The 18,892-nt window shown below is 43.2% G+C and overlaps 1 protein-coding gene across 1 annotated transcript in view; it reads left to right on the top strand.

The window, feature by feature from the left end:
• Positions 1–18,892, top strand: part of LOC102794990 (cadherin-2-like) — a 106,436-nt gene that overhangs the window by 34,818 nt on the left and 52,726 nt on the right. The window contains exon 3 of the mRNA XM_006791902.3: positions 15,821–16,041. Coding sequence (XP_006791965.1) covers positions 15,821–16,041 — 221 coding nt within the window. The remainder of the gene's footprint in view (positions 1–15,820; positions 16,042–18,892) is intronic.

Genomic DNA, 18,892 nt, shown 5'->3' with positions numbered 1-18,892 from the left:
TCAGTCTTGCTTTCCCCGCCTCCTCGAGCCCACATTTCTGGTGTACTGTAAATTATCTTTTTCACTTTATTAATATTTATAATGTTTTAACCTTCAGCCTTTCGGGTTGTGCCTACTACGCCTGGTGTATTATTGGTTAGTTATGTCACCGCCTGTTAGTATATTTTATTTGTATTTGTATTTATTATTGCTCTAACTTGTTCTGTGGAGCACTTTGGCATACCTGTGGTTTTTTAAATGTGCTATATAAATACAAATGTATTGTAAGAGCGTGAAAGGAAAGGCGGGACTCGAGGTCCGGATGATGGACATCATGTGGCAAACATGGTGGAGGCAATGTGACGATATGTGAATTCACTAATGGAGCAGCGTCACCTGCTGTTTTTCTGGGGTTGACTCACAGTTCAGTTTAATAAGGACCCAAAACACAGTGTGAAAGCAAGCCAAGAGCTTCTTAAGCTCTGTAAGCAGCAGCTTTATTTGTTTAAGGCTGAGTCTGATGTTGGATGATTCATGATAATAACAACTGCATTGTTTTTCTTGGTGCATTAATTATCCTGTAATTTGGTTGTGATTTCTTCTTGTTTAACATCATTTGTGGTAAATTAGAAGTTTTTCCAAACAGCGAGTGATGCTCTACTTCGAGGGATAATCTCGTCCTTTCTGCTGTGCCAGATATTTTAATTTTGTCTCTTTCTTTGAACACGTTGCGACTAAACTACATGTAGGGAACTTCATGCTGTGCAGTGCAGGGAACAGCTGTAATTGGCAAACGCAGGCATGTGGTCAGGTGCTGATTTAGGGAGCTCTTGATTAGCTTTTGCTGTGGGTGCTGTTGGTGGAGAGCACATTTTACTATCATTTAACTGTGTGACGCTAACATTGTGATGCAGATTAAAAGCACTCATCAGGGGACATTTCCATGTAAATAACCAGCAATACTGGAGAGAGAGTCCAGATGTGTGAGTAACCACGTGACGACGAACTCACTTTTAAATATGAATCCTGGACCAGGCTCAATCTGCCGTTACCTGTGTGTGGTGAGAAGGAAAAGCAGTGGACCTGAATAAAGCCAGGAAGTATGATCTGAACTGTTATGTTCAAAAGAAAAGAATCTGATAAACAACGAGTTTTTAAATCTTTAAACCATGAAATATTAAGCTGTGGCATTTAGCCCCAATAAACACGAGTCTAAATCAGCTATTGTCTCATTAAAACAAAAAGATGACCAATATAAATGTAACCATTTTAGGCTGTATTTTAGTTTCTATATGGATGCCTGTATACGTCTATGTATGAAAACTGTCATTTTATAGGAAAAGGGTGGCAGTCATTATAGTCCACTGAGGTAAATATGCTCGAGGATGAGTGTGCATGTCCCCACTATCTCCAGTGACTCTCCAGTGTTTGTCCCGACGCTGCAGCCACTCGTCCGTGCTCCGGTTTATTAGAAACGAGAGGCTGAGTGGATCAGCCTGAACATGTCTGCCTGTTCTGCTTTAAGCCACTCGGCTAATCTGTCTGTTTGCATTTCTAATTTGTGTGTCTGATCAATGCAGGCACTGATCACAGCCTTAACATGGAGAGTTCCTGCGATCGCTGGTTTTGTTTAGTCTCAGTGGACATACAGCAGAGCTGAGCCACCTCTGTTTAAACTGAATCACAATAAAAAGAACGAAGGACCTCAAGACGAGCAAATGTTCCTGACTCACTGTTGAAGGCAGTGAAAACACCTGTGAAGCACAATGACAGCAGATGATTAATATGATTCAGCTTCAGAGTAATTGGTTTGCCTGTTGTGCTGTTATAAATGGACAGTTCCTGGAATCGCTCTATTACAAACGAATTGGAAAACACACTCTCTGACCGCAGGTCCAGTGACCAGCCTGATTTCTCCCGAGGCTGTTTTGTGGTTCCATCCTGGCGCTGTTACAATTAAATAAAGCAGCATAATGAAGTAAATCTCATTTAGCTGTGAGAGTCCACCAAGACAATCAGCAGTTGTCGCAGATTTGCGCTACAGATATCGATTGTCTGTCCAACGCTGTAGGAATAACAGATGGGAGCTCTGGTTAAGATGAGGCTTTCCTTAAACCACTTCACTCTGCAGCAAACTCTCCTCATTTCACTCAGTGTGTGTCTGTGTGTGAATGATGGGAAAGCCACCGTAAAGCAGATTTATATCACATTCATAAAGCTGATTTATATCAGTGAACAAGTCAGCGATTGAGTGTTAGTGTTAATTTATGCTAATGCACCACTGCAGAATTCACTAACAGGGCTCGCAAAATTTCAAACCCCTGGTAGCCCTTCAGGCAGGCACTCTTCAGTTTTTGGTAGCCAAAAATAAATTTAAGTAGCCCGAATAAAAAAGAGAACAATGTTTTGAAAGAGACAATGATGTTTTGTTTCCTTTACAATATTCTATACTAAATTATATTGTAAAGGAAACAAAACATAAATCAAAAAATTGTTCAAACACAAATTACAACAACTGTATAAAAATTCCAATCAACTCAAATTGGTTCTAATTGAACAGTGTGCTGTTTGGACTGAGCCCTCCTCACCTGCCAGCCTTATATTTAAGAACATATCGTATTTTCCGCACTATAAGGCGCACTTAAAATCCTTTAATTTTCTCAGAAATCATCAGTGCGTCTTATGTATGAATTCTGGTTGTGCTTACTGACCTCGAACCGATTTTATGTGCTACACGGCGCTCAAAGATCTGTCAAAAATGTATTAGTCTGACTTTGCTAAGCTATGAAGCCGCACCGCTTGATGTTGGAGCATTACAGCTACCGTAGTCAGGAGCCTCACGGAGTAATCTGGGTCCTAAACTCCGTCTTATTCAGGTCCCAAAGTCAAACGAACACTGCAGCATCACTGAGAGTTAAAACCTAAATTCTTTCATCTTTAATAAAATGATCAGTGTTGCTGCTTTACCAGGTGTAACAATGAAGTTTAACATCCATCCATGAACACAGGCTTTATTACATTTAACAGAGTTAGAAGTTAGCAGTTAGCTCGCTAGCTTCCACCTAAACATGATATAGCATGTTCTGACTGCGAGATTTATGAATAAATTCAAACGTACAGCTCTGCTATCACTTCCAACATAAATGAAGACAGAAAACTAAACAGCAGTGACATTTGTAGGGTTACTGAAGTTGGGCTAGCTGGTAGATAATGATGTGCTACGTGACCGCTAGCGACACAGCTATGTTAGCATAAACACAGTGAAGCTGGAGGATGAACGCTAACTTTTTACCACTGGATAAAAGTTAACGTGAGGGTTCCTGATGGTTAGGGACAAATGCAATCGCATGGCAGGATGCTGTAAACGGACGAAACTTCAGCAGGAGAACAACTGAGATAATCCATCCACAATACGAGGTTAGTCATTAATATACTGCAACAACATGGGAACAGAGCAGCTGTGAGAGGATTCAGCATTAATGAATCAATGGTGCGGAAGAGGAAGCAAGAAGAAGGAGCTGAGTAAAGTTTGACTTATCTGACTGTTTTGTTTCGCTTAATGCGCCTTATGGTCCGAAAAATACGGTATTGTGTATATTATTTTTTTCGACTCCAAGTTCCCAAGGAAGCACAGTGCAGGGAACAAACTGCACATGGCAGCTTCAGTAATCCCATGCTGGAAAAAATAGCACCTGGCTTTACAATTTTGTAACCCATTGGCTAACTTAGCCTCTGGGAGCAATGGCTAATTTATCAGGTCTTCTGTTGGAGCCAGCAGATATTCAGGGCAAGATTTCTGCACACACTTCCCCCATTACCCCCCGAATACAAACGTTAACATGCAGAGTAGTACAAAAATGAACCTAATTCCTAAAAATGTGGGGTTTGTGTCTCCATCCCAAAGGCCAGTTCTGTTTGTATGCTAACAAAGCCTCGATGATGCCATTTAAGACCAAGCCTTCAAACCCCCACCACCAACAAAACACTGGATTTAAAAAAATTGGCTTCACCCCCAAGGAAAGGTGTTCAGATCCAGAACACCAGTAGTAACAGAATCAAGAAAAGACAGCACGCTGGTGTAAAAGATGGGATGGTTAACCAAACATACAGTACAGACAGATACAGGAATTAGCTTCAGTATGGTGTAGCTCTCTCAGGGGCCTGTGATGTGAGAGGCATTTAGACACAGTTTCTGAATTTTAACATGAAAAGAATACACAAAGCCAGCATACATCGCCCACTGTTTAAATGAGAGAACAGAGGAAACATGACTGAAAGCTAGAAATATAAATCCTTCCATTTAAGGATGCCAGAACAAAACCCTTTCATTACATTAAGCATGCTGCTGTTGCTTTACAGCATCCAAACTGATTAAAAATGTATGAAGAGCAGCGACAGAAAACAGGCCGGCTTCTTTGTAAAGCTGCCTGTTTGCTGGACTGCAGCCATGTGTGAAGTGTGTTTAAGGAGAGATTTTTCCCTTCAACACATATCCAAGTGCATCAAGTCAGCCAGCTGTTTAACAGGAAGACATGGTGGGTCAGTAAATGGAAGGTCCTGTGAACAGCAGGTGATGATAGTGGTTGAGCCGCGGCCTCTCGGAGGCTGCCGCTCTTATTGCCTGGTGATTCATGGTGCTCTCTTCACATGGTAATACCCTGACAGAGTGTGTAATGCAGGTATGGGACCACAGAGTGATGACTGCTTTTGTCTGACTAGCGGCTCAGCATTCACTCACTCTGGGTGTTTATTAGCAACATATTGGCCTTTCAGAGCTGGAGCTGATTGATTTTGCACGCTTCTCCTTGCAGCTTCTGTCTGGGGGGGCGGGGCTGTGTCACTAAGTCCCGCCCCTAGAGGAAAAAGGAAAGCACTGCGTACATTCAAATAAGCTATTTTGCTTATGAAGGCTTCTAGGCGGGAGAAGTGAGCCAGACGTAGCTCCATGGCAGCCATAATAAGAGCTGTTTGAATTGTCCAAATGCTTTGGAAACGAGTGACAGTGCTTCCTTTTTTACCTCCTATAACTTAGAGCACACTGGACCATCTTTTGTCAAAGGACCATCACATAAAAGTGCTCTGACGTCTCCAAAAACGTCAGAGCACTTTTGCAAATATGTGATGTCTTGATAAACTGAGCAGATATTTGAGGTTTACACAGCTACATTCTCACCTTAAAATATGTTAAACGTTTATTTTGTGACCCAGAAAGAATAATAAGAGTAATATTAAAACTAAGTAGCTGCTGCCATTGTTGGAAACTGTAATTGGCTGGGCCGTGCTCTCAATTCTGGGATAGGTTGGCCCACAAAGGTCACACCGGACCCATCCTTCAAATCTGGGGAAAAGGAGGACGCATTTTGAGGAGTCTACGAATGTCGTTGCATTGCTGTGACGTAATCTGCCTACAAATGCAGCCTCAGCAGGATGCAGCCTATGAATTTGGACACGATACGATACTTCTTCTTCTTCTTGGGTGTTTAACGGCAGCTGGCATCCTTGTAGATTCATTGCTGCCTTTTACTGTTTCAGTCCGTTATACTAATGCTACTTATTCCTGCGTCTTTCAGGATCTCACAAAGCTTCAAACGACATGCCGACTATTAAATTAGTCATCGGCGATTTTGATAGTCGACGTAATCGTGACTAGTCGACTAATCGTGGCAGCCCTACATCCAACAATTCATGAAAATGGAAAAAAGAAATCTGGTCCTATATGTTCTTCTTTCAAACTCCAGTCTTTGCAATGAAGTGTTATTTTTCACAGGATGTTCTCATTTAAACGAGTAAGAACATTTCATTGCATTTTGCAGTCCATCTTCTGCACATTGCAGTTTCATATTGGGAGACATCAGCGTCACATTGTTATGGAGGGTAGTGTAAGCAGCGTGAGGTCATTCGGACTCTCAGCACTCCACTTTTCTCTTTTTCAAAGTTCTTATGAGTCTTGGATGATGTTTTTTGTCGAGGTCAAGGAAAGTGGTTTGAAAAAGGAAGCCGTGTCCTCCTGAGCAGTTAGTTAGAAGACCTGAGAACCACAGAGGGAATTTTTTTTGGTATTTTTGATTTTTCTGAAAACATACAAAATGAAGAAAATCAGATATGAGAGATACTTGATGTGAGATTAAATGGATACAGCAGGATTAAGCAAAAATACAAAAACTGGAAAAAGACAATAAAAGACACGATCAAAGAGCTCATCAAAGCAGAAAGGAAAACCAGCTTGTGTAAATTAAACTAAAAGAAAGGATTAGACTTAACATAAAATTCATTACTTCATCAACAATTATCACAAGAATTAACTGAGATGCTAATTTCTTTTCTTAAGATTTCAGAAGGTAGTGAATGTTCGTTCCAGATTTATACATCAAAGTAGAGCAGGGCGATATGACCAAAAATATTTATCACGATATACATTTGAAAATAACGATATAACTGACGATATAATTGACATGAGACAAAACACTTTACAACTCCACAACTTTATTAGTGCAAAAACCCATCAATGTATTTTGACTTAAACAAGCAGCTGTTTTATGTGCATCAAAGTTATATAAACATTAACAGTGCAAATGCAAATTCGTTGCTGACAGTTTAACCAAAAGGCTTTTCCAGTGGAAACTGGCCGACATATCCTCAGCATAACCATGTATAATATCCACAACACTTAAAAAGAGGTTACACACACACAATACGGTAATATTATGTTGAAGCACAGTACGTATCACTCCGCGAGGCTCCGCCTACGATAGCCGTAATGCTCCGACAATCCATCAAGCGGTGCGGCTTCGTAGCTCAGCAAAGTCGTCCTGAAACATCTGACAGATTTTCGAGCGCCGTGCACATAAAATCGTTTCGAGGTCAGTAAACACAACCAGAGTTCATACATAAGGCACACGGGATTATAAGGGGCTCTGTCGACTTTCAGAAAAATCAAAGGATTGATTTTAAGTGCGCTGTATTTTCCAAACAACACGGTAATAACGACGGCCCGCTAGCATGCGCTACCAAAAATAGTGCTTTGCTGTGTCTCTGACGGACGAAAGATAAACCAGTTCCACACCAGTGAAGCTGCAGCATTTTTACAAACTCCACTTTCGCTCTTCTCATTCTGCGTCGCTGCCATGTGCGTATGAAAACAAAGGCACTGCGCATGTGCGTTTTACCCATATTCTATCATGATATTTCATTTTCCTATCGTCGCCCAACATTACACCGGTGTTACCGTGAACGGTATGATATGGCCCTACATCAAAGTATGCGAGGGAGCCAACAACGACCTGCTACTCCAAGCAGCCCCGCCTATAATTATACAAAACTTGATCCAAGGAGAGCAGCCTTAGAGAGCACAGCTGTGTTTCCAGAAAGCCCGTAACAACAAACGCGACTAAAAACCAAATGACTAACATCGTAATTTTATCGTAACGTCACGTGTTGGATGGGCTTATTAGAGTAAAGCTGATGAAGTGAAGTTTTCGTTTCCACTGTGCACAATAATCCACGTTTTTGTATTTACACACTGTAGGTGAAATCCTCCATGTTTGGAAACTGTGGAGAAAAAGATGTGTTTAGTTATTTAAACAGGTTGATGCAGACACTTTGTTACCATTCAGTTCATTTAGATCTAGAAACTGTTCATTTCTACAGGAGATGAACCAGAATTTGGTGCATAAAAAGCCACATATCACTTTCTGATGTTTTTTGATAAGTTGTTGGCGTAGCAGGAGCCTCTTAATTTAATTTAAATTCATGAAACATTATGCCCGCCATATTTTCTGCCTCCATGGCTGACAGAGGGAAGAAGAAGTTGGCCTCTGGCTTCGCTCCTAGACTGAGTTTATCTAGCAACACCCAGCTGTCACTGACACACACACACACACACACACACACACACACACACACACACACACACACACACACACACACACACACACACACACACACACACACACACACACACACAGCCTCAAAGTTCAGCAGTGTTTGTGAGTATTCAGCAAACAGAAAGTTACTTTGGATGATTCTCTGGTGAGGATTTAATCCTGTTTGGTTTTTTTGTTTGAGTTTCGTGTGCGTGTGTGTGCAGCTTCACATGAGCCTTCATTTGTGTGTCCTTTTTATCTGCATGTGTGTTCAGTCAGGCCACCGTGTCACAGGTTTCTGGGTTTGACTTGTTGTTTGTTTTATCTTTAATGCTTTTATACTGAGTTTGGAATCGTGGCTTCGGCTCATCACAGCCGGCCAAGCTCGCATTGATCGTGATTGGAACGCTTTCTTAAATCAACAGTCGCAGCAGGCTGACATCAGCCTGTTACACCCTGCTCCGTCTTCAGTCTGACTGGTTTCTGTAGTTCAGCGGTCTCCAACCTTTTTTGCGCCACGGACCGGTTTATGCCCGACAATATTTTCATGGACCGGCCTTTAAGGTGTCGCAGATAAATACAACAAAATAAAACTAGTACTGGTACCGAAAAAAAAAAAAGATTTATTCATAACACACGTGAAAAGACCCAGGAAAACCGAATAAACGATAAAAACGATAACAAAATAACGCTGAAAACCGATAAAAACCCTGAAAACCAGACATTTCACACCTGAGCCTCAACTCTCGCGGCCCGGTACCAAACGACTCACGGTCCGGTACCGGTCCGAGGCCCGGGGGTTGGGGACCGCTGCTGTAGGGGACAGGATTTGATCTTTACTAGCAGGGACGGGGGTGGCACTGGTCCCACTGAAACGTAATTGGCTACTCCTGGCGCCCCAACCCCGCACGTGTTTGTCATATCAAAGCAAAGTGCTGGCTCGTTTTTTCTGGGAGAAACAGCGTTGTACTTCTCAGTGCATCGATGTTGTTACAGGGAGGCTCTCAGTGCTCATGAAGGCGTTACGTTGGTGCGCCAAAGTGTTTGGTGTTTATTTCTGATCTGACTGTTAGTCCTACCGTGCCATGCAGGATCTGAATCTTTCATCTAAAATGGTCTCATCAGGTCAAAGTCTGTGTCCTGCAAACATGATAGTAACACTGTTTGCCTTGAACAGTCTGTGAACTAAAGATCTGCTGCTGTTAATGAATAACAGTAAGCTATTAGCTAACGTTTTTAAACTTTTTTGTATTTGGACTCTTGTGAACTTGTGTCTTGTCGAGCTTGTAGCTGAGTTTACCAAGCCAGCTGGTTGCTAGCATCACCTGAGAGCTACGCTCTGTGAGACCGAGCAGAGAAAGATGAATGTTTGTATCTGACTGTATTTAAACCCAGACAACCATCGAATGCTTTCCCTGAATGTTTAGGTAACCATATAGTAGTGTTATCATTCTTATATGACATCATTGTTTAGCTAACGATACCTGAAGCTGCATTTCTCTACTTGAACAACTTTAGTTCGCTGGCAGACTCTGTCTTCTTCTCTGTCCAGTGTGTGACAGCCAGTGAACTGATTGGAGCTGCTGTGGGAGGATTCCCAGTCAGTCACACGTGTAATGAATCGCCCTCACATGCCCTGAGGCGCTTCCAGCCCTCAAACTGTTTCATTAGTGTTTGTGTCAGTGGAGAGTTTGGGGGTCCCAGTGTGGCCCAGGATGTGATTTTCCAGCGTTTTACTCTGACCCCACTAACAACCTGAGGAAAACACTGGGCTGCTGTCAGTCCTAACAGAGAGTGCAGGAAATGTCCCAAACATGTCCTGGTTTCTCTCCCTGTGCCTCGTTATTGCAGAGAAGAGTGATGCCAGACTGTTCAGGGCTTACTACAGTCAGGATCATTGCTTCCAGCAAAGATATTGATTGAACGCCAGTAACGCATTGATCCTGTGTGGCACATGCACGACTGAGAGGGGTTCTTGAGAATGATAGTAATGAACACTGCTACTCTTATTTCAGGATCAAAGTCAACATATTTTATTCAATTTAAAATGTAATCACTTTATACATGATGAACTAGCAAGCACAAATAATCCCTGAAAATACAAAATAAAAGGACTTGTGCAGCAATATTATGAACTCCATCTGGTTAATTACAGAATTAATTATGTGCAAAGGTCAGCAAGTACCGACTTAGCAGCGGTTCCATCTCAGGGCACGCAGGGCAATCGGAGCACTGTGAATGACAGTGGTAGCCATCTGTGGGAGGAGCTTAGAGTGACATAAACAGGACACAAGCTGCAGAGCAGGCAGGTTCACGGCTGTGAATGCTTCAGTTCAAAAAACTTTGTGAAACATTATCTGCTGTTTTCGCACACCTGCAGCTCCAGGCTGCTGCTCCCTGCTGTCTATGTTGATGTTGTGAGCTGCCTGAAAATAGGTGGTTGAACTGGGCAATCACCCACTGCTGCCCAGCTACATCTAAAAGCCCCACGCTTAGTTCTGCTCCAGTTCCCTCTGTGTAGTAGGAGGACGGGGGTGTTAAATCACACGGCTCTAAAATCATGTAGCAGCATGAGTGTTTCTGAGCTGGGCATGGATAATGTATGAGCATTTACACCAAGCAGGTACAGACCATCAGCCAGAGTGCAGGGTGCAGAATCTCAACCAGCTCAGAGGCAACAGGAAACAAGCTGTGATCGTCTGTTAGCTTCGTTTTCATGTTAAAGCACGCTGCCACTCACGTAAGATGGTTTAGATCACTGTCGGATGTCCTTAACATTTAAATCTCAAATCAATGCACGTTTTTGTGAAAACAGAGTCGACACATTCCCAGTTTGTTCTATTTTTAGAAAGTATTTCAAACTAAAAATGCAATTTTAAACCAAACCAATGAAGCAAAAACGTATCTGTGCTGAGAAGCTTTTGCTCTCCTCCAAAAGTAACCAGCTGTACATAAATTGCCAGGTCGACTCATTCAGTAAACTTTAAGTAAACTTTATTTATTAAGGGCTTTTCACAGACAGACAATCACAAAGCGCTGTACACAAATATTAAAATATTAAAATAAACAATAAAATCAATAGACATTATATACAATGTAAAAGATTAAATGTAAATAATGTAAAAAAATATATAAAATATGTAGATCAACAAAAGGCTTGTTTGAACAGAAGAGTTTTTAACTGTTTTTTAAAAGAATCCACAGAGTCAAGCAAACGTAATTGTGGTGGTAAACTGTTCCACAGCCTTGGTGCAACAGACTGAAAGGCTCCGCCCCCTTTTGTCTTCAGTCGTGTACGGGGAACAACTAAGAGACTCTGAGTCTGTGAGCGGAGATGACGAGCAGCAGTGTATAATCAGACAATCAGGTCAAAATAAGTGCATCCATGTGAAGAGGCTTACAGAGCTGCTGCAGATGTGACACATTATCTACCAATGAAGAAGAAAAATGAAGTTTCCCAAAAGTGACTCACCGCTAACTCCGCTAACTCCACTAACTCCGCTAACTCCACTAACTCCACTAATTCCGCTAACTCCACTAACTCCACTAACTCCACTAACTCCGCTAACTCCACTAACTCCACTAATTCCGCTAACTCCACTAACTCCACTAACTCCGCTAACTCCACTAACTCCACTAACTCCGCTAACTCCACTAACTCCGCTAACTCCACTAACTCCACTAACTCCGCTAACTCCACTAACTCCACCCTCTGCACCGCGAGACAGACGCTCATCAAGTGGGTGGGTGGGCAGTGAAGCCTCCTACTGCAGCGCTCTGGATTGACTGAAGGCCTTTCAGGGAGCTTTAAGGACGACTGTAATTAGCGCAGTAATAACAAATGCACGGACTGCTTTGGAGCATCAGTCTGCAGGAATTCATGATTGTAGCTCGTGCAGATCAGACGAGGCCTGTTTAAATGACATATCCTGGTCAAACATGACTCCGAGGTGTTCACAGTCATACTAGAGGCAAACATGATGCCAGAGTACATCTACAGTGAAGTCTAGAAGCAGCGGCAGTCTGATGCTGGGGGATGATTGCTGATTAAGGGTCAGGGTGAGACTCCAACAAACATGAACTCTGAGACTGTTAAAAGAAAAATTTTTGCCTCAGCAGCATGAAGTTAATATGAAGAGCTGGGACGGACGTACTGCTGATGAAGGTCGGCACAGTTAGCTCTGAGGTTCAGTTCGGTTAAGTTCACTTTGTTGATGCTTTTTTTCCTTTTTGGTTGATGAGCCAGTTTAGTGTGAAAGCTGACCTGCTGAGGGACACCGAATATCAAACACTGTAAAACTATATTTGCAGAGTGTTTGTGAGAAGCTTGTTAGCGTCTCTGTCTCTGTCTGAATCCGTATTATGGCTGATTTAAGCAGCACTTTGTCACGTTTCTGTTCTTGAAGGATCAAACATCCTGATATGTTGACATAACAGCAGCCACAGGACTCCTGTGAGTGCATCGGCCCAAACTGTCCCTTTTAAATTCAGTCCGTCTTTCTGATGGACATGACACAGTTTGATATTTACTGCAGTTTCAGAAAGTTTGAGAAGAATGTGCTTTAAAGCAGCCGTGTTGTTGCATATGGTGAGGAGCTCATACAGAAGATCGCTCTGCTGTGTTTAGCTTGTTTGAGTGTCAGAGAAGCTGCAGGCTGAGAAGCCTTTAATATTACTCAGGAACATGCTGTGATAACTCTGACATGTGTTTGCAGTCCCATAACGATCGCACACACAGAGAAGACTTGATTCAAGCCTTTCAGTTTCCCAGCATCTGAACTGTTTGTGGGCCTGACAGTTTAAGCTGACTGTAAGATGAAGTGTTGAGCTTCGCTCTGTAAAGGCTGGATCGTGTGGTGAGGCTGCTGCACAGTCTTCCTCTGATGGAGAAGTTTCTGCCGGACTTTCTTGGTTTTGTCTGTGGTCTCTCTACTGTCCTACTGTCCTCTGCTGTCCTCTACTGTCCTCCACTGTCCTCTACTGTCCTCTACTGTCCTCTACTGTCCTCTGCTGTCCTCTTTCCTGTCTTCTCTTTGACCTCAAACCAAAACTGGTCAAGGTCAAAACGACTCATTTAAGTCTCGTGTTTTTCTCCCCACCGTGAGAGAGAGCATGGCGAATCGTACTTTAGGACTTTGGTTACTTTCTGAAGTCCTTGAAACAACCGTTGTCGTTAAACCCTGAGGACATGGATAAAGCTGCACTGAGAGTTTGTGTTCATTTGTTGTGTTATATAATCTGCCAGCAGAGATGGAGGTGCTGTTGACGGTTCGTAGTTAGAACAAATCCAACAGGCTTCAGAAACAGAAATGTATGTGATTACACTCAAGCTGTATTCGAGTGTATCAACACTGAGTGTTGTAAATGTTGTCAGTGCGTGCAGAGAACAGTTACTGACAGGATTACACGCGAGCAGACGCTCGTTCACACGGTCGTCGCCGTTTCGCCGCCGCCGTCACAGCCGCCTGCTCGTAGCTCATCAGTTGCTATTTTTCGCTCGTTGTCAGCGCGTCAAACACGTTCTACCTGTAACACCAGTAAAAATAAAACGTGTTTCTGTCAGCTGAGAAGTGGATTAATTAACAGTGAATGTGAAAAATAGTCTGTGAAATATAAGCTGAATATTTTGTCCACGTCACAGACGACACCGAGGTTTGTCTGATGTTCTAACTTCACACAGGACTGTTGGGTGGAAGTCCTAAACTTTGATAGAAACTAAAAAACTCAGTGAAATGTTGATTTTTTAATGCATTTACCACACAGCAGGGAAGCAGATCAGTATTTTACTGAAGCATGAACTCATGAAGTTCCCCTGACTTCTCCTTCAGGGCTACCAGCGAGTTTCCCATCAGTGTCTGCGTTTGTTCACTGGCAGAGCCGAGCGGTGCTTTGAGGAGTTTTCACAGACCTGCTGATGAGTCTTATTTATAATCCCAGACAGTCCAGAGCACTGACGTTAGTCAGCTGCACTGATCGTCACTGTAGCCTATGAGAACGGAAATGAAATCAGTGCCGATTACGGCTGAACAAGAGGCACAACCTGCCTGTTGTCTGGTGAATGATCCACATCCTGCTGTCTGTTAAGGAGACGCTGCTCTATGAAAGCACGTCAGCTCTTCTCTCACGTCCTCGGCTACTAAACTTTCAGTTGCAACAATTTAGCAACTTTCACATGTTGACAGTTGAACATAATTGAAATGCAACGATTCTGGTTTGTTTACATTTTCATAGAGAATAGAGATGGGTAATGTGATTACCCTCCGACAGTGACACAGTCACTTCCTGGCAGATGGTTGATGCGCTGTTTAACCCACGAGGCAGTGAAGCAGCTCCACGCTCTTCTTTCCTGATGATTTTTGAGGAAATGTAATAAAATGTGTTTGTGAAGGGCTTAAACAAGCAGTTTAAAGAGGCCAGCTTGGACCATTTTCATCGTTTGCAGAAGCGTGAGTGATTAAAAGTGTGCAGCGCTGACGTGCGTGCCTAATCGAGGACAGACTGAAGATATCACAGAAACTTTGTTCTGGGAGAAACAAGCATGACAACATCTCACATCAGCACATTTGTGTGTTATCAAATGGCTTCTTCCCACTGGCCTGTTTGTTAGTGCTCGTCAGGAGCAGCATTTGGACAGAAACAAAGCTCCGGCCCCCCCTCTCCCCCAGCTGGGCTGCAAGAAGCTGTTCTGGATGCACTGACTTGTTGTTAATGTGCAAGCTGTGATGAGCTGACATTTGCCATTGACAGCTTTGTTCTGCATGAGTGTGTCTGCTCACTGTCAACAGAGTTGCACTGATTTCTGGCTAAATGCAGTCGCAGCGTTGCGCGCCTCCCCCGGGCATCACAGAAGCCATTTCCTCTGCGAAGGTGCGCTAACGCTGGCGAGCACACAAAGAGGAGAGCGTTGGTCCTCCTGCAGAAAGCTGCTCCCATCTCTGCTTTACTCCTGCAAATCCCGTCTTCAGCTGTGGGATTTACAGGCTGGATAAACTCTCGGGCCAGGTCCTCCAGTCTCTCCTCAAACACTCGTCTAAATGCGATTCAGGTTTTACATCAATTTACTTTTTTCTTCTCTTAAATTCTCTTCAAGCGGCTCTGAAGAAAAACCCACTGTGATTGGTTGTGTCCAGGTTCGAGTGTTGAGTTGTTAATACTCAGGAAGACAGCATAACTGGGATGAAACATTCCCTTTGTGCATCAGTTTCAGCTCTGCCGTTGTCTTGCGTTACTGATCGAGCCGTCTCGTTTACAGTGTCGCACGCTGACTCTTCTCTAAAAGCCTGAAGTCACAGTTTAGTTTAACTTGAGCCCAGCTGATGGAGGAGAGTCAACAAGATTTATCAAGAAGGAGCAAAAGTTTAAAAGCTATTTGGAGGTGAGATTGTGGCCACTTCAGGCTAACTGATGTTGTCTGTTGGCTGCAGCTCTGCATCGCCCTGCTGTAGAAACCATTCAGGTCTCCAGAGGGTGCCAGTCCACTGCTGCACACGCCTCGTGGTGCTCCTTTCTGCACCCACAGACATCTAAAGCTGGGGGCCTGCAGGGGCCAGCAGGGGCCCACAAGCTTCACGATCACAGACCCTCCCCAGTCTGAAGCTTCTTCTCTCCCACAGATCACAGTATCAAACATGTGCTGCCATAATTAAGCAGCTCTGGTGTGAATGTGCCACAAAATGCACAAATGTCATAAAGATAAAAAAGATTGATTAATAAAATATCATGTTTCACACACACAGCAGTTATTAACCAACAATGAAAAGTGTGTCGCTGTGTCAGCACATGAACGAGTTATTCATGCTGTTCGTCTGAACGCAGAGAAAACGTCACAGTGAAAATCCTGAATTTCTGCAAAAACTGAGGAAAGTTGTGGCGATAAAAGCGTCTGTGACGACAGGACGAGCTGCTTCAGACTAAAGCGTAAAAACAAATGTTGGTCTCGGCCTGCACACATCGCTGACGTCTGTGTCTCTCCTCAACAGTGAGCTTCCTGGATTGCGGCGGGGGGACAGTCTGGTTCCAGGTGGAAGATAAACATGACTTCAGTGTGAACGAGGACGGTGGGGTCTACGCCCTGCACCACCTAAACCTGCGGGGAAAGGAGAAGGCTGTGCTGGTCTACGCCCATGACCTGCACACGAAACAGGTCTGGAAGGCCAGAATTCATCTCCGTGTTCATCCGAGCAACAGCACTCAAACGGAGGTAAAACTTTGTCTTTACAGTTCTCATGTTTTTGATATTCTCATGTTTGTCTTACATTTTGATAAGAGAGCTCCACCGACTCATCTGACTGTGCAGACTAATGAGGAACGCTGTTAACCAGTTATGAAGACAGGAACTGTCCGTAAAGGACAAAACTATCTTTATACCAGGCTGTCAACATGTTACTGAGAGGTTTGAAGTTAGACGTGTTAACACGGGGGCCCGACTCACGTCTGTGACCACAAATGAATTAGGTCGAATTAAACCAGGTAAACAAAATGTTTAGCAAACCAATAAAGGAGAAGCTCTGCTAACTGCAGATGATTGGTCCAGCATCACCATGACCAAGCCACGGCAGCCAAACAGTAAAACACTGACATGCATGCGCCTCAGCTCCGATCATCATATCGTCCACGTGTTTATCACAGCAGGCCGACAATCGAATCTCTAGTTTTGATTCTTTTATTGAAGTTTGAAAATTCTTCGTCTGCACAGGCAGAAAAGTCCTTTTTGAATAATAATGACTTAATTAACACGTTCAGAACTCGACAGTGCTAACACATACCTGTATGTACCTGTCCACGTGTTTAACCCTTTAAGACCTACCATAGAACCAAGTCCGCCAGAGCTTATATTATATGTTTACATGCTGTGGAGCCATTTTTGGGAGCATTTCAAGTTGCTATACATCAATACAACCATTACAGCCCAAATTTTAATAATATGTCTGCATTAAGTGCATAGTAATTACATAAATTGCAAGAAAGTGCAATAAACTACAAAAAAATTGAAAATCGTTTTTGTTTTTTTAACATATATTTCTAGTTAGAGAAATTTAAGAGGCTTATCCCTCAAAACTGTAAATACAAAAAAGTTGCACAAACTAGTTTCCCACCACAGGAAATTTATTTTGAGTGTCTTCATAGTTTTATTTTTGAAATACACCAATTTTTGTACACTGCAGGAAAAACGAAAATAAATATTATAATGCAAATTTGCAAAAAAGCAGCATATGCATCAAAATAAACTATTTCCAGCAGTGCAATATGAGTCCTAAGCATCCCAGAAACCACACAGAAAGTCATAAAGTCAAACATAACTTTTAAAAACACCAGTATAGGCTCATGAGGCCCTGATGGTAAAAAACTACATTTCTGCGAAAATGACGTCACTTCCGGTTTCGGGCAGGTCATGGCGGACATGCAAAAGTTTGCGCTGATGGATGTAGGAAGTGTTACAAACAGCTGATCGGATCAGCAAAGCGTGTTTCTGGAATATTATGTTTTTGTTGCTGCAAGTGCTTTTTATGCAGTTTTTGCAAAGTTATATGTGGAAGGAAACTGTGACCGAGGACAAGCTGATGGCATAAGATGTAAGTACAACTCCTCCAGTTTCATATGCAAAAAAAATAGTTGCAGTGCTACCGGGATTTAAAAATAGTTATGCAAAACGGAGCGTGCAGCTCTGACCGGTTTTAAAGGGTTAAAGCTCGATGATCTAAGTTTATCTCTGACAATCGAATCTCTAGTTTTGATTCTTTTATTGAAGTTTGAAAGTTCTTCATCTGCACAGGCAGAAAAGTCCCTTTTTGAATAATAATGACTTCATTAACACGTTCAGAGCTCGACAGTGCTAACACATACCTGTATGCACGTCTGAGGAAGCCAGCGTGTGAGAGAAACCTCCCCCCTGCTTCAGCATGAACAGATATAAAATCACAGCTTTTGCAGCCCAGCAGGCGTCTGAGGTTGGCCAAGTGCTGATTGCAGAGACAAAGCAAGTCAAACAGCCATCTGTTAGTTTGTTTCATGTACAACAGCGATAATAAGGCCCTCTGCATGTATTTAGACAAGGCAGCAGCTTTGATTGGCTGTTCTTATAAACAGGGCCCAGAAATAGCTGGCTGCCATATGCTTTAGCTGCTATCAGAATCACTCGCTGCAGTCGGCGAGGACGAGAATCACAGAGGGTGAAAGAAGCTGTCAACAATCCTTCGTAAGGACGACTCACGAGGACGCAGCTAACAGCCAGTCATTTGCCAGCAGCGTCGGCACCGAGGCCGTCAGCTGAGAGGCAGGACCGGGGTTGTTATCCAATGGAAGTGTGGAGTGAGACAAACAGGCGTCACGTTTGCAGCTCGCCAGGCTCCACATGGCTGCAAATCCTCGGTGTGAAGTGTTGAGCCTTTGACCTTTGCTTGTTTTGGAAAAGTTAGACATCGGCGTGTTTATTCATCCCTACAGCGCTACAGTAGATATCACAACAATCAGAGACAGGGAACAGTGCAGTGTTGTCCAGAGTCAGCTGTCGGACTGAGAAGGATAAGCAGCCACATTCATTCAGGTCAGCTGACAGAGCTGAAGACGAAGTCGTGAAACGGGGGGGGGGGTTACTCATCAGCTTCACCTGGAAACCTGAATCAAATATCACAGCGGTGAAAATGATGAAGAGGAACAAATTATAGAGTGAGGTGTTGTACAGACCTGCTCAGCCCAACAAACAGCAGCTACATAATTATCATATAAATGTGCTGAATCGCACACGTGTAATTACAGCGTGGAGCAGAGATGAGCCCAGCACCACCAGCCCGTGCACCTCACTGCCACCAGTGTCACACAGGAGGCTGTGACGGCGTGATGTTGCTGGGCGAGTGGTTGGTGAGGTTAGCCATGAATGATGCTGAGGAAGAGTGAGCAAGGAACCTGAAAGATGAAGGACTGACAGGCAGGACACACAGTTGGCTGGCACGCACACACACACATATATATATATTAGGGGTGCAACGATACACAAAATTCACGGTTCGGTTTGATACTTTGGTGTCACGGTTCGATATTTTTCCGATACAAAA

The sequence above is a fragment of the Neolamprologus brichardi genome, chromosome 15, assembly GCF_056152115.1.
Source record: "Neolamprologus brichardi isolate AB-2024 chromosome 15, ASM5615211v1, whole genome shotgun sequence".
NCBI lineage: Eukaryota > Metazoa > Chordata > Actinopteri > Cichliformes > Cichlidae > Neolamprologus > Neolamprologus brichardi.
Note: the sequence above shows the minus strand (reverse complement) of the source record. Positions and strands in the feature narration are given on the sequence as shown.